At 37.5% G+C, this 14340-nt stretch overlaps 1 protein-coding gene across 3 annotated transcripts in view; it reads left to right on the top strand.

The window, feature by feature from the left end:
• The first annotated feature begins 5187 nt into the window (after window positions 1-5187).
• Window positions 5188-14340, top strand: part of RASAL2 (RAS protein activator like 2) — a 157308-nt gene continuing 148155 nt past the window's right edge. For 2 of the 3 annotated variants that reach the window (XM_058175414.1, XM_058175413.1), the window contains exon 1: window positions 5188-5981. In XM_058175414.1, the coding sequence (XP_058031397.1) occupies window positions 5423-5981 (559 nt within the window). In that variant the 5' untranslated portion in view covers window positions 5188-5422. The remainder of the gene's footprint in view (window positions 5982-14340) is intronic. The other variant, XM_058175412.1, reaches the window with a different exon arrangement.

Genomic DNA, 14340 nt, shown 5'->3' on the forward strand with positions numbered 1-14340 from the left:
TTTCAGTTAAATATGCTAATACAGTGGTTATTTTTCTTAGATATTATATTTATCTAAAAGGAAGACAACTATAAATTGAAGAATTACAATTCCTCCAAAAGAGAACAATGAACAAAAAACAACAACCACCTCCTTTGCTTCCCCACACACATTTGTTTTTACCAGCAGAAACAGAAACAAGGAAGAAATGTGTGCATTGAAAGGGAGAGTCCTGTTAAGACATTTTGAAAATAATTAAAATTCATGGAGTAAGTCACTCCTCCCAAGCGATGACTAAGCTTAGAAAATCTACATGTTTCAACATGGATACCTGCAGCTCTCAGTCGGTAATTACTTGGAGGAAACAATCTTACCTTCTTTTAGGGTACATAGATTAAGTTTTACTTATTACACTTTATTTATTACAAGTCCAACTTACTTCAGAGGGGGGAGGTTACTGTGAGGATAAACTGAAGGAGGTCCCATGTAAGTCATCCTGGAACTAGGTAAAGACATGATAAGAATCAGCAAAATAAGTGCTGCACTGTAATGTAAGGAGTGAATGAGATCCCTGTCTTGCATCCTTTCTTTTTCTGCTTAATCATTTTTCATTAACATTTAGCAGCTCTCAAATGTCTCAGATATGAATGCTTCACAATTAGAACACTATTACCTGCAGTCAGTTTGAGGCAGATTGCAGCTGTATGTGAATATATGTATGGTTTATCTAACTTGATGAATTTTTAAATGGAATTGAAACAACAAAAACCAAGATGAGGCTACAATATTTGGACATGCATCCCTGTGACAACCTTCTAAGCCCTGTAATAAACAGCCTGTAGGCTTTGAGATCTGGTACATGGTCAACAGGGCCGGGATAGCTCAGGCAATAGAGAAGCCTGTTATTAGAACACAAAGCCTGCAATTACTGCAGGTTCGAGCCCGGCCCAAGGTTGACTCAGCCTTCCACCCTTTATAAGGTAGGTAAAATGAGGACCCAGATTGTTGGGGGGGCAATAAGTTGACTTTGTAAAAAATATACAAATAGAATGAGACTATTGCGTTATACATTGTAAGCCGCCCTGAGTCTTCGGAGAAGGGCGGGGTATAAATGTAAACAAAAAAAAAACCCCAGAAAATAAGTGCTTATAACATCAAGAAACAAAATTACTCTGGCCTTCAACTTTTGCTTAGGTTGAAAAAGGCACATTGAAAGAGGATGGACGACCCTTGGATTTTTATCTCCCTTGACTCTGTTATTTCAGCTGTTGTGTTGGCAATACAATCACTTGTGAAAAAAAGTTCTGCCCCTATGGGTTACATGATGGTCTCAATCTCAATATACCTTTGGATATCTGTTCTAAAAACATGGATAAAAGAACTGCTTTCTAAATCAATAAATTATTCCGTTAGCTCTCTGTTAATATTTCTAGACTCTTACAAGGAGACTGTATCCTGATTAATCACTTGTTTCCTTTTTCTAAATTTCATTATGTTTGCTTAACCTTGGAATCCATATTCACCATGTTTTTGAATGAAAAGTATTACTTAGTTCTTTCTTCTGAAAATTGGCAGAAAGTATTTCTTTCCATTGTTAGTGCCATATAAGGATTTGTACCAGTGATTCATCCATCAAACAGTCAATCCTTCTGACAACTGATGGCATAAGAGGCAGATCTCATGACAATAAATATGCTTGTTCCCAGTTTTGAAGGAACTTCTGATATTTTAAAAACTAATGGTGAAAACTGTTCTATCCATGGTCAAAAGTGATTAAAGAATTTGCAGGGGAAAGTGTGCTTATGAAGTCTAATATTTCCAGAATTTCTGACTGTACCGCATTTATATGTGCTCAGGGGAGATTACCTACTGTGTACGTTTTTTATTCTCTGTTTAGACATGACTCCTTCCAAGCTAGCTCTTCAAGAAGTAGAATAAGGTGTCTAGGACTCAATATCAGGTATGATCAGTCACTTGTGATTTTAGAAATGCAAGAGTTGCCTACTTTCAAAAGAAGCTTTATGTAGTGATTTATGTAGACCGAAAATCAATTTTTAGGTTTAAGAATAAAATGTGGCTTGCTACCAAAGACAGCAGACCCTGGTTGAAGTAGGCAGCAAAGTCCACAGCTGGATAGTGAACAGAGCAAGAGGTTCAAAAGGGATCTTTTCTAGTTTCTTGGTCTATAAAAGAGATGGAGCTAGAAATGTATTTTCAGACTTGCAAGATTCTGTCAATATAGCAATGTAGTTACAATAAACTAGAATTAACTCATCTGGTTGTGATTCCTGTCCTGTTTACCTATGAGGCCAACAGATGGGGATGGCTTGTATAGCTTTTTAGCCATGGAATCATCAGTAGTCAGTATGACTTGGTGGAGCATCGTAAGATAATTTTTTGAGTGAGTGGGAATGGTACTATAACTACATTAGTCAGATTTCATATCTTGTAAATCTTACTCTCTATAATGAAGACATGGATTTCCTCTTTGCTGCAGACTCTATAGAATCTAATATGACCTTTTAGTCTGGAAGACTGATTAAACAGAGGCACGTTTATAACTATTGACAGCCAAATTTACCCTTAATCATGGAGACTTACTCTCTCACATCCTAACCTAGGTTTATTAGTACAAAATGATGATAACATATGTGGGCCATTTTAAGCTTCTGGAGAAAGGGCAGACTTTAAACCTAAAAAAATAATGTCAGAAACTGCAATTGATAATGGAAGCAGCTCCATGTTTGAAAATGTGTTGACATGAATAAGTGGAGAGCACTCTTACTTCATCCTCATTTTTATAATGATCATTAATCAGTACAAAGTACTACTTCTCAGCCTTTGGGCTGAGATCAAGTGTGGAATGAACATATTTACTGTTTCTGAAACAATTGCATCAATCACTATGATACATCATTGATTTTAATAAGTTATTTATTTTAAAAGAAGCTTATTAGTATTAATGGCAGTGTAATGAATGTCAAAGAATTCCATGCCAAGTTTGATTTATAAAGTGAATTTGGCATTTTTCATGAAGTTTCTTTTTAGCTACTAAGTTGTCTAGGTTAAACCACAAAGCATGAGACACAATGAGACACCAATGAATCATTTTCAGAATACATAGAAGCCAGATTCTGAGTTCAAAAACGACACAGACAATGCTATTTTTCTTCTTTCTTCTTTGATGGACTTTCCCCCAGAGGTGTTTATGTAATGCAACTCTTCCCTAATTGACATCTGCATTTGTTGCCAAACATTTAATACGTTTATAAGAAATGACAAAAATCCCATAGTAACACTTTTTTCCATTTCTGCTTTTTCCATTCCCTGTTTTTATTTCGGTGAGCAGTTCGGCATGTTCTTTCCAAAAAGCAAAATGATAGACAAAAGATAGCCTTTAGGCTTTAGGCCATGTTTTGTATATGACTAGGTCTCTTGGGAGTCTGAAGAAATTTAGGTAATTTTTTTTTTATTTGCATTTATATCCCGCCCTTCTCCGAAGACTCAGGGCGGCTTACACTATGTCAAGCAATAGTCTTCATCCATTTGTATATTATATACAAAGTCAACTTATTGCCCCCAACAATCTGGGTCCTCATTTTATCCTCACCTTATAATCAAGCAATATTGGTTTTTGTTTACATCCATAGTCTTCATAGCCTCCATGTCAGCTATATAAAAAGTAAAACACCACCGCTGAAGCTGGAAACTAAAAAAAATAAAAATTGAAAATGAAGATGGCGTATTAAAATCAGAAGATGATACTTTAAAAGCTTCCAAAACATCGTCAAAAAGGGGGCTAACCTGATCTCAACCAAGAAGTTGGTGTTTCACAGCACAAGAAATACAGCCCCTTCTTGCTTTAGTCCATCAGACCTGAAAATGTGGGATGGGTAAAGTTTATCTTGATTTGGCTATGAGTTTAAGCAAGCTCTTTGATTCATTAGTTTAGTTATTGTTTTAGCAATTCAAAATGGAATGGCTTTTTTTTAACCCTGGATATTCATTATATTACTGTTTTTCTGGATGCTGATTTTTAATTGTATTTTGATCCTCTCTGTATGCCATATAGAATTACCTTGGTACCTATATACTGTACCTTGTCTAAATATAAATGAATAAATGCCATGATTTTTCATCACACCTTTTTAATGTGAGTGGTTTTTATGAAAAAGTAGGGCATCAGAAATCTGCCAAGTCATAGAGTGCATTTTTGCTTGAAGAAAAGTTATCTGAGGTCTCAATTCTGGCTTTGGAGCATCGGTAGGCAGCTGATAAAAGGAGTAACTCAAGAATATGTGATGAAATGGTCTGTTTTTATTGGTTTTCCAAACTAGATAATTGTTTCAAATAATGAAAACATTGATTATGTCTGCCAAGGACCTTAAAATGTTCCCACTGTAAAGCCCATATTTTCTAGGCTTAGTGACCATATTGTTATAATCTGAACTGAAACTTGGCTTGTGTCTGTTAGAAGATAAGTTTTCTTTAGCAAATTTAATATAGTCAGCTGTTTCCTAAATTCTGAAGGTGGCAATTTTTCTTTTACTTAACTAGATAGGATATTACTTTTCAGTCTACTGACTCTAATTAGATTTATAAAAACAAAAATCCTGCTCACTTTAAAAATATGCACATTTTTTATGTTTCATTTGCCACAAGATTTTGCCTCCAAATGGTCTGCTTCTTTGCTTTGGTCAGTAATTGACTAAACACCACCTACCTCCCCTCTTATTTCTCCTTCTATGTGCATATTTTCCTTTGCAGCATTATTCCTTTCAGCTGCTGTTTCCTTTTCTTTGCTGCAGTGCATTTATAAGCGTCTTTGGAAGAATGACTGTATTAGGTTCTTGTGGAACTGATTCCTGATCTGGATTTGCAAAACCTTATGGTAAACATAAAATATATACTGAATTATTCAGGAATTGAAAGATTTCCAACTGGTATCACCATCAATTCTTCATCCTGATGCATATTTTTCTTATCAAGATCTTTGTGGCAGTTCTGCTTGATGTCACTATATGAAAGCTAAAGGTATTTTTTATCTTCTATTTTTATACTGTAGTTAGAAATGGAAAGCAGAACTGTAATTGGTTTGCCACTTCTTTGTTGAATTTTACTATTTCCACCCCACCCCCCTTTTTGGTCACTTCCTGAAAGTCTGTCAGAAGTGAACCCAGGAACTGAAAAGTCACTTGCAAGCTGTTTTAGTTTAAAATAATTATTTTTGGATAGACACTAATTCTGTGCTTTTTCACCGGCATCTATATAATTGACGATACTGAGAATTAAGATTTAAATCTGAACTAGATTTATTAGTAGCAAGTCTTCAAGGACATCTACTACTGCACAGCAGAAGTTGCTCAGGTGGGAATCTCAATGAGTATCAATATGTTTATTAAATAAATGTGTAAATTGAGGTTCCTGAAGTTATTGGTGAGAAATGAGTGTTTTTAAAAAATATCCAAGTCCTGCACTTTTTCAGCGATCTGTTTCAGAGCAGGATGGAAACACTACAAAAATAGGATGTAGCTTGAAGGACTATCACTGGTATCACCAAGTGAAGAGTAAAAAGTTATATGAAGATGCAGGTTTGGATTTAGCAAAGCTTCTTGGAACTTATCGATGGCAGACTCCTCCTCGATTTCATTGGAAGATGACTAAGAGAACAGACGCATCAAAAGCTGATGAACAGCCCCTGAGACTGCAAACATTAATTGCTGATGGCTGTCAAGAAGATCCTGAAGAAAAGGTTGCTATGCCAGCAGCCAGGACATTTCGGGTTCCCTTCTGCAGGTCTATCTCTGAACCTGCTCCACAATGGAGAGACAGAAATCCAAAACCTCTTCTGCAACCAGAAGGTAGTGAGCAGGACAGTTACTTTATTCGTGGTTTCTTCTCTACAATCTCTGGCAGCCTTTCTAAGGTTTTGAACCGGAGAGAAGAACAGGATTTAGCGGTCACAGATGAAATGGAGGACAAACGTATGGATTTGGCTGCAGGTATAATTGTTTTCCTAGTTTTGTTTCTGAGCCAGATTGCTTCCTTCATAGAGATTATCATTGAAAGTGTTTTCTTTGGAAAAATTAAGTTGTCTTTTCTCTATTGCATTTAATTTTTTTGTTTTGATTACCTGAGGAAACTGATGTTATATTCTCAGATGAATTGTTTAAACATTTTATTGTTTTCAACGCTGTTAGTTTCTGAGTAATTGTTCAGTGTTTCTAGCCATGTTGGCCCATTAGAATAATAGTTATCAAATAAGTGAAATTATATTTCTTAATTGTCAATCAAGTTAAATAAGCTAAAATTAGAATTAATCAATTTAAGATTCTTTTTAAGAGGAAGTAATTGTTTTAATGAACAGGTAAAACATTGCATTATATCATGTAAGAGATACTGGTATTAATATTTCACAAACTACGATTGTGTTAGTCTTCAGGCCCAATTAACATTCTATTCTTCTTGCTTTGATGATACACAGAAAAGACTAAACTCATTCACTCAAAATCAATCAAATTCCTGTCACAGGATGTCTACCTGGCAGTGTATAAAGGTGCTTATAGTATAGCAGATTAGAGTGAATGTTCCTATTTTTTCCTAGAACTACTTTTCCTACTTTTAACTTTCTTAGTTTCAAGTTCTTTCTATGCATTCCTCTCACTGTTTTCACACAAAGGCAGGAAATGACATTGTTGTGTTCATTTAAAAGGAAATTATGCTAGGCAAATATTGTGTAATAGGAAAAAAAGTAACTTTAAGTGAACTGATTCTTCTTACCATCTGATACCTGTACCTTTGTCACCTGTCAGGTAATTGATGAATGCTAAAAAGTCAAGTAAAAGAAGATTTAAAATTTTCGATGGGTGGAGATTTAGATTACTTAGTACCCTACTATCACACTCTGGGTTTCTGGTGAATTTCCACTGAGAAAATTATTATCACAAGAAGAAAGATTCTCTTTTCAATTTAATTACCCATTCAGATTCTCAATTCACAATCTAATCTGATACAAGTTATTGATTCAGCTGTAACATACTGTACATTTTTTAACCTTTCTCTTAAAAATTGTCTAAATTGTTCTGATTATTGCAGTAAATGTCTGTAAACATCTGGAAATCATTGAGCCTCTGGCTGGTTTGGCTGGTTTGATCTTCTACAATCAAAACCTCTTATTATGAGCGAGCTATGCTGACGTGGGCATTTAAAACCTCTTAATCACAGTCTAGTATGCTTTTGTATTGGGTAACTCTGCAATTACTTGACACAAAACAATAACCATCAAAACTAGACACTTCAGATGAATTTGAAAATCTGTATGAAAGTTTGGCAAAACAGAAGATTCTCTCATTGTAAATATTGTTAGAAATACTTTTCTGAATATAGCAGTAATACAAAAAATGGTATACTTTGTTATAATAATTGGACTATAATGTGGACCACAATAATGCAAAGTTAAGATTTATCAATTAAATGAGAGGGGAAAATAGATCATGAGGATGAGGTTTTCTTTACTCTTATTTCTCTTTAATTTCACCCTGGAAACCTGGTGAATAATACTGTTTGAATCCCTTTAAATGTTAATCAAAATAATACAGGGGAGAAAGATGCAATGGCTAATCTAACAGGTAAGTTTAGAAACTGTACAAGAAACCATAAATTCTGGTTCCACATTAGGTATGAAAGCTGCAAGGTGACCTTGGGCCAGTCACTCTCTTTCAGCCCTAGAAATAAAGCAGTGGCAAACCATTGCAGTGCATTTCTCCACTGCTGGTTCCTTTATTCTTGATGTGGTTGTTGTTAGTTGCAAAGTCGTGTCCGACCCATCGCGACCCCATGGACAACGTTCCTCCAGGCCTTCCTGTCCTCTACCATCCTCTGGAGTCCATTTAAACTCATGCCTACTGCTTCAGTGACTCCATCCAGCCACCTCGTTCTCTGTCGTCCCCTTCTTCTTTTGCCTTCAATCTTTCCCAGGATTAGGCTCTTCTCCAGTGAGTCCTTCTTTCTCATTAGTGGCCAAAGTATTTCAGTTTCATCTTCAGGATCTGGCCTTCGAAAGAGCAGTCAGGGTTGATTCTTGATAGTTGGTCCCAAAAGGCTTGGGACCTTTCAGGCTGGTTGTTGGAACTATTCATGCTGTTCTCTTTTTTGGCTCCTTTGAGAAGGTTGGTGATTGCTGGAAAAGTTTCAATATGCAGGTATTTTGCTGGGGCTTTTTCATGCTGTGATGTGACTGCCAAATAATGTTAACTCCACTTCAGCTGAATTCAGCTTCAAGGAAGAAAAGAGCATTTATTAGTATTTGAAATGGGAAGCACAATTGGGCATCGTTAAAGCAAACATTGCATGGAGAGCTAGATCCTCAAAATAGCCTGTCCACTTCCTTATATTGAACAAGTTGGAAAGAAACCAAGACAGTGATGTCCTTCAACATCACTGAGACAGTTTTTATTGACACAGGACTCAACATCAAATTATTTGGGCTTAAAATCTAACCAACTCTCTTGCTGTGCTCAGCTAAGGACCTTTTCAACGTGTGTGTGTGTGTGTGTGTGTGTGTGTGTGTGTGTGTGTGTGTAAGAGAGAGATACAGACACTTCATGGCTGGAAACTTACTGTTAATCAGTTTGGTGATATAATTACCGCATTTAAAAAGTAAATGTGAAAACTGTTAAAATACAATTAAAACTGATTTTAACAGTTTACAGTTGTTTAGAGTTGAGGTGTGGTTATGTATGAGCCATGCTGAGAATGACTAAGGATGATATCCTTTTAAAATTATTTACAATTGAGTCCTTATAGTTTCTACCCAGTTTAAGATGCTTTGTCCAATTGTTCCAATTGTTTCCCAAATCCATTTTAAGTTGAAATAATGATAAGTTTGAGAATTCAGGTGTGTGGGGTGCGAAGATTAATAATAGCCTAAAGTACCTACTGCTCTTATAGAAAAGAATAGAAATGAAATAACTGGCAATTGTTGAAACTTAAAATACTTTGAAGTACATTGAGAAATCACATAATCAACCCATCTCTTTGTTAGAGTTATATTTCTGTTTTGGAAAGAAAAAGAAAGTTGTTCTTTTCAATTTAGGATAGGGTTTTAAGCATGTTCTATTAAAAATGGAATGCTAGCCAAATTGGGTTGATCTTTGATTTTTTTTTAATTTTTGATTTTGGAGGCGCTACTTCTCTATAAAGTAATTATGTTCTTATTTGTTTTATTTTATGTCATTCTTTCACCTGAAGGAATACTATATACAGAAAGATACAAGCTCTATAGTAGTGATGACTAACCTTTTTGTCATCGCGTGCCAGGAGCAGGGGGGGTTGCGCATGTGCATGCCCACACCCATAATTCTATGTACTCTGCCCCCGTGCATGTGTGCACGATACCCACCCACCCCGTCCTGGCACGCGATGGCACGGTAGGCCCATTTTTTGCTCTCCCCAGCCTCCAGAGCCTCCAGAGCCTTTCTAGGAGTCTGGGGAGGGTGAAAACAGCCTCCCCAGACTCCTGGAGGCTGGGGAGAGAGAAAAATGGGCCTTCCCCACCACCCCCCAAGGCCCCCCCGGAGGCAGGAAACAGTCTGTTTCCCTACTTCTGGTGGGCCCAGAAAGCCTGAAAAATCAGCTGACGCATGCCAGAGCTGAGCTAGTTGGCCCACCGATATGATTACACGTACCACCTGTGGCACATGAGTCATTGGTTCGCCATCACGGCTCTATAGGGAAATGTATTAACTGAAGCTGTTTAGTAATGAGCACATTCTGTGTTTTGAACCAGATAAAAACATTAAGAGCTGGATGAATCCATTGTAGGTCCTCATTAAAACCAAGATTCGTATGGTAGATTCTCATTTATCTATAAAACAGACTGTCTGGGCCTGAATTGTAGAAATCATGGGTAGCTCTGAAGCTCCATTCCTGATGTAACTTTCAGGATCTAATTCTCCTTGACTGCACTAAAAAGGAGAAGAAGAAAAAAGCTTGGATTTTCTTAAAAATTTTTTTTGTAAATGCAATAGGAACAGGTATGGGATATAGTGGATTGTTGATCAACAGATTTAGCTTCAATTCAGATTTTTTTGTGATCATGACACCCTTGGTTATTCCATGTTGGAGAGAGTTCCTTTCTTTTGGGTCAGTTCCAGTCTGTGGTAATTGGGGAGAAAAGATCTCAGCCTGTAGTGAGTAGGGTGCCAAATGGGTTGGTGCTCTCTGCACTTTTATTCAACCTTTACATGAAGTTGCTGGATAAGCTTATCTGTCACCTTGGGGTGAAGTATCATCAGTGTGCTAATCATACCCAATTATACATCTGTGCCCCAGGCAAATTAAGGGATGCTTTGGAAGTCTTATCCTGGTATCTGAAGGCTGTGAGGTTTGGATGTGGAGCAATTTGGTTTGGGTCGCTGTCAGTTCTAGGACTATGCCATGAGTGGTGCTGTGTGGGGTTGCACTGCCCCAAGTAGACCAATGTGCAACTTGGAGGAGGGGTGCTTCCTAGACTCAAAGTTCCTGCTCAGCAGGTAGCAATCACAGCTAGAAGGCCCTTTGTACAACTTCATATTGAGCACCAATTATGCCTGTTTCTAGATTGGGGGAGTTCTACTCATGGTCACTCATGTCCTAGCCACCTCCCTGTTCAACTGTTTTAATGTGTTCTACATAGAACTGCCCTTTAAAAGAATTCAGAAACTTCAACTGAAAAATGCAGTAGTATGGATAGTTAAATGTCTTTCTAGTAGAAACTGAAACTGTTCTGCAAGCTTCATTGGTTAGCAATTTGTTTCCAGGTTCAATTCAAGGTTTTGACCTGCTTCTTCCTGATTACATCTGCCATTACCACCAGCAGAGAAGGCATACTATGAGTCCTACCAGCTAGGGAGCTACATTTGGCGGCTCTATGTGGCAGGCCTTCTCTGCTGTGGCACCTGCCTTATGAAAATACCCTCTCCCCTGAAGTGGCACTGGCTTCATCACTTTTGACCTTCCAAAGGTCCCTCAAAACCCAGTTGTGTCATTAGGCTCCATGATTTACCCAATAGTGCTGACAATAGTGAAAAACACTATAGGTAGTCCCAGTGGTGGGATTCAGCCAGTTCGCACCATTTCGGGAGAACCGGTTGTTAACTTTCTGAGCAGTTTGGTGAACTGGTTGTTGAAAGAAATCATTAGGGCAGAGAACCGGTTGTTAAATTATTTGAATCCCACCACTGGGTAGTCCTCGATTTATATCTATCATTGAACCCAGAATTACATTCGTAAGTCACTGTGATTGTTAATCAAGCCACATGACTGGAAGTAACATTTTGACTTTTTTTGCAATGATCACTAAGTGAACCTGTTCATTTGAATGGGTGCTTTTGCCAGAAACTGCAAAACAAAAAAACCCCTAGAATTGCAATCACATGACTGCGGAACACTATGACTGGTTATAAAACTGACCCACCCAATATGCAGTTACGTTACTGGGGATGGTGGGCAGTACGACCATTTGTGAGGGCTGGAGGTGCTGTACGGGCTGTAAAGCAACCATTTGGTGACTTCAAGCAGACATAAAATGACCGGTCCGTGAGCAAGGACTATCTGTATTGATCTTTCAAAACCAAGAGATTCCTAAAACTGGGGGCTCCCGCCTCTCTTGTCTGATTGTTTCCTAGCAGCATGTCTTCTCCCTTTTCCCCAAGGTCTTTCCCATATTCCATTACAAAAACTCAGCATGACAGCACGGGCGAATGGCCATTTGTCTTCTGAGTTCAGGATTTGCAAGAATGAGAGATGTTTGATGCTAAGTTGAGTTTGAAAGTCTTTGCTGGCAGCAAAACCTCTTTGGCATGTTCTAGGTTCTGCATAAGGTCCGAATTGATACCGCACGGGGCGTTCATGGGATTAAAAAAGGATTGTGGAAGAATATGGTGAATGTAGACACTTTCATTTTGTAATATAACCTTTACAAAAAACCCCACATAACTAGATTTAGAATATTACAACAGTTTAGTCCATTTATTTAGAGCTGAGAGAGAATGCGCAGTCAGATCCAGTAAATTTCAATTACTTCAGTTTCTAAAGGTAGCAAGCACAGTTCTTCTTGGAGGGAGTTCTGATATTGGAAGCGACTCTTAAAATAGTTGCTCAGTTAGGTCCATATGCTAAGGTGGGCAGTCTTTAATCACTGGTTAAAATTTGCATTTTGTTTAATGAGCCTACCTCCACTAATAATCTTGACCTGATCTAGAGAAGAGCCCTGCGGCATAAACTGCTGACTTATGGTCTGGAGAGCTTTTGCTCTGAATGGGCTATGATTGAGCTTGACTGCTGCTCAAACACCAAGTTCTGCACAATGAATTGCAAGATAAATTTAATCTGACAACTAATGCTGTTAGGTCCTGGAGGATGAATCTGAATATTTTTCTACCTGAGAACTGCCTAACCACCCCAGAATATTCTCTCAAGCTATATGTAATGTTTTTTTTTCTTCTAAATTCTGAAACCAGGTTTAATAAAAGACCCATATGTGGAATATAACTTGTTTTACTGGATATTTTTATAGGGCAATGTATCCTGTTTTACTGTAGATTTTTATATGGATCTGTGCAATGAATTTGTCATGTCCCTTTTAATAAACTTTCCTTTTCCCCATGAAACCATTAATACCTCTCCCTCCCTCCTTCCCTCTCTCCAGATGACAACATTTATGTGTTTTCTAGATCTTGCCTGTGATTAATCCTTATTTCTATTAATTCATTCCCAAATGCTGATCTGCGATGCAGTCTGAAAAGAAAATATCTGCTATTTATTGAAACTCCAGCTTCCTCAAACGTGGTTAATACTGTTTAGTAGCCCTCATACACTTCCGCATATCATTATACTTTTTAGATGTTTAGATCAGTGATGGGATTCAAATTTTTTTACTACTGGTTCTATAGGCATGGCTTGGTGGGCATGGCATGGCTTGGTGGGCGGGGCAAGGGAAGGATACTGTAAAATCTCCATTCCCACCCCACTCCAGGGGAAGGTTACTGCAAAATCCCCATTTCTTCCTGATCAATTGAGACTCAGGAGGCAGAGAATAGATAGGGGTGGGGCCAGTCAGAGGTGGTATTTACTGGTTCTCCGAACTACTCAAAATTTCTGCTACCGGTTCTCCAGAACTGGTTAGAACCTGCTGAATATCACCTCTGGTTTAGATGCCCTGATACAATTTAGTAGATACTTTGGGGAAGAATCTTGATACACTTGTGATTGCAATGCAAATTATAAATAGTTGCAGCAATTAGAGATTTAATCTAATAGATTAATTATAGACAACTCCCATTTTTTTCACATTGCTTGCCTTCCTGGCTGAGGCTTTTGGTAATCCAATACCATTGGAAGGCTGTAAATTCCTTTCTTGCTGTATAACTGCCCCAACATGTATATTTTCATGATGTCACCAGAGCCAAGCCCCATTCAAAGGACACTTCAGATGATTAGCATGTCGTTGAACAAGTGAATCTGGTAGTGATAGAAACATGTCTATCTGTGAGAGTTCCTTTGTGCAGTTGCAGATTTGACAACTATCTGCTATGTGCAGGGTTTGGTTTTTACAAAGAGGCTCTATGCTATAAAATTGCTTATAATTTTGAAATCTTTTAAAGTGTATATCTTGTAATATTGAGGATAGATAGATCTTTAACACTTAGATAAAGCATACATCTTTTTTTGCACCTTGTTCTTTACTTTTATCATACAGTTAACTTCCTTGATAATTGGTCATCGTTCCTGAGAATCTTGAATGGTAGTTCATCCAGTTTTGGATTTTATTATTGCAGCCTGAAGTGAAGAAACTGTTTGATAAATGAGAGTTTGATTGAATTGAGCCAAACTTAGTTTCAACTAATCCTTCCAAATGAAATCTACTCATCCTATTTTTTCATAAAAATATAAGCTTGAACAGTTCGGCCTGACTGTGAAGTCTTCTCAGAAGCTAACTGATGCTGACAGAGAAATGGCATATTTCCAGCAGGGTGACCTTATGGAAATGAATCTCCTGTAAAAAGAAGATCTATTGTTCTCAAAGCTATTGGAATATCTTACTTTTCACAAAAGGGTTTAACAGGAGTTGGCCTATCCACATCGTAAACATATGGAGCCTTGGGGCAGCAGAGTGAATAAAGACTAGATATTCTTTGGGAATATTTTGTTGCCATCTAGTGGAGATGAATATCCTTGTTCCTTACAGAGAGTTACAGTATTTCATGTCTCAGTCTCTGAAATAGAGTGAAAGTGGCAAGGGCTCAAAATGCATCAACTATTGATGTATTTAGTGTAATGATATAGTGATAAATCAGTTATTAATTTTTTATCAATGGAGGC

The sequence above is a fragment of the Ahaetulla prasina genome, chromosome 3 (assembly GCF_028640845.1).
Source record: "Ahaetulla prasina isolate Xishuangbanna chromosome 3, ASM2864084v1, whole genome shotgun sequence".
Taxonomy (NCBI): domain Eukaryota; kingdom Metazoa; phylum Chordata; class Lepidosauria; order Squamata; family Colubridae; genus Ahaetulla; species Ahaetulla prasina.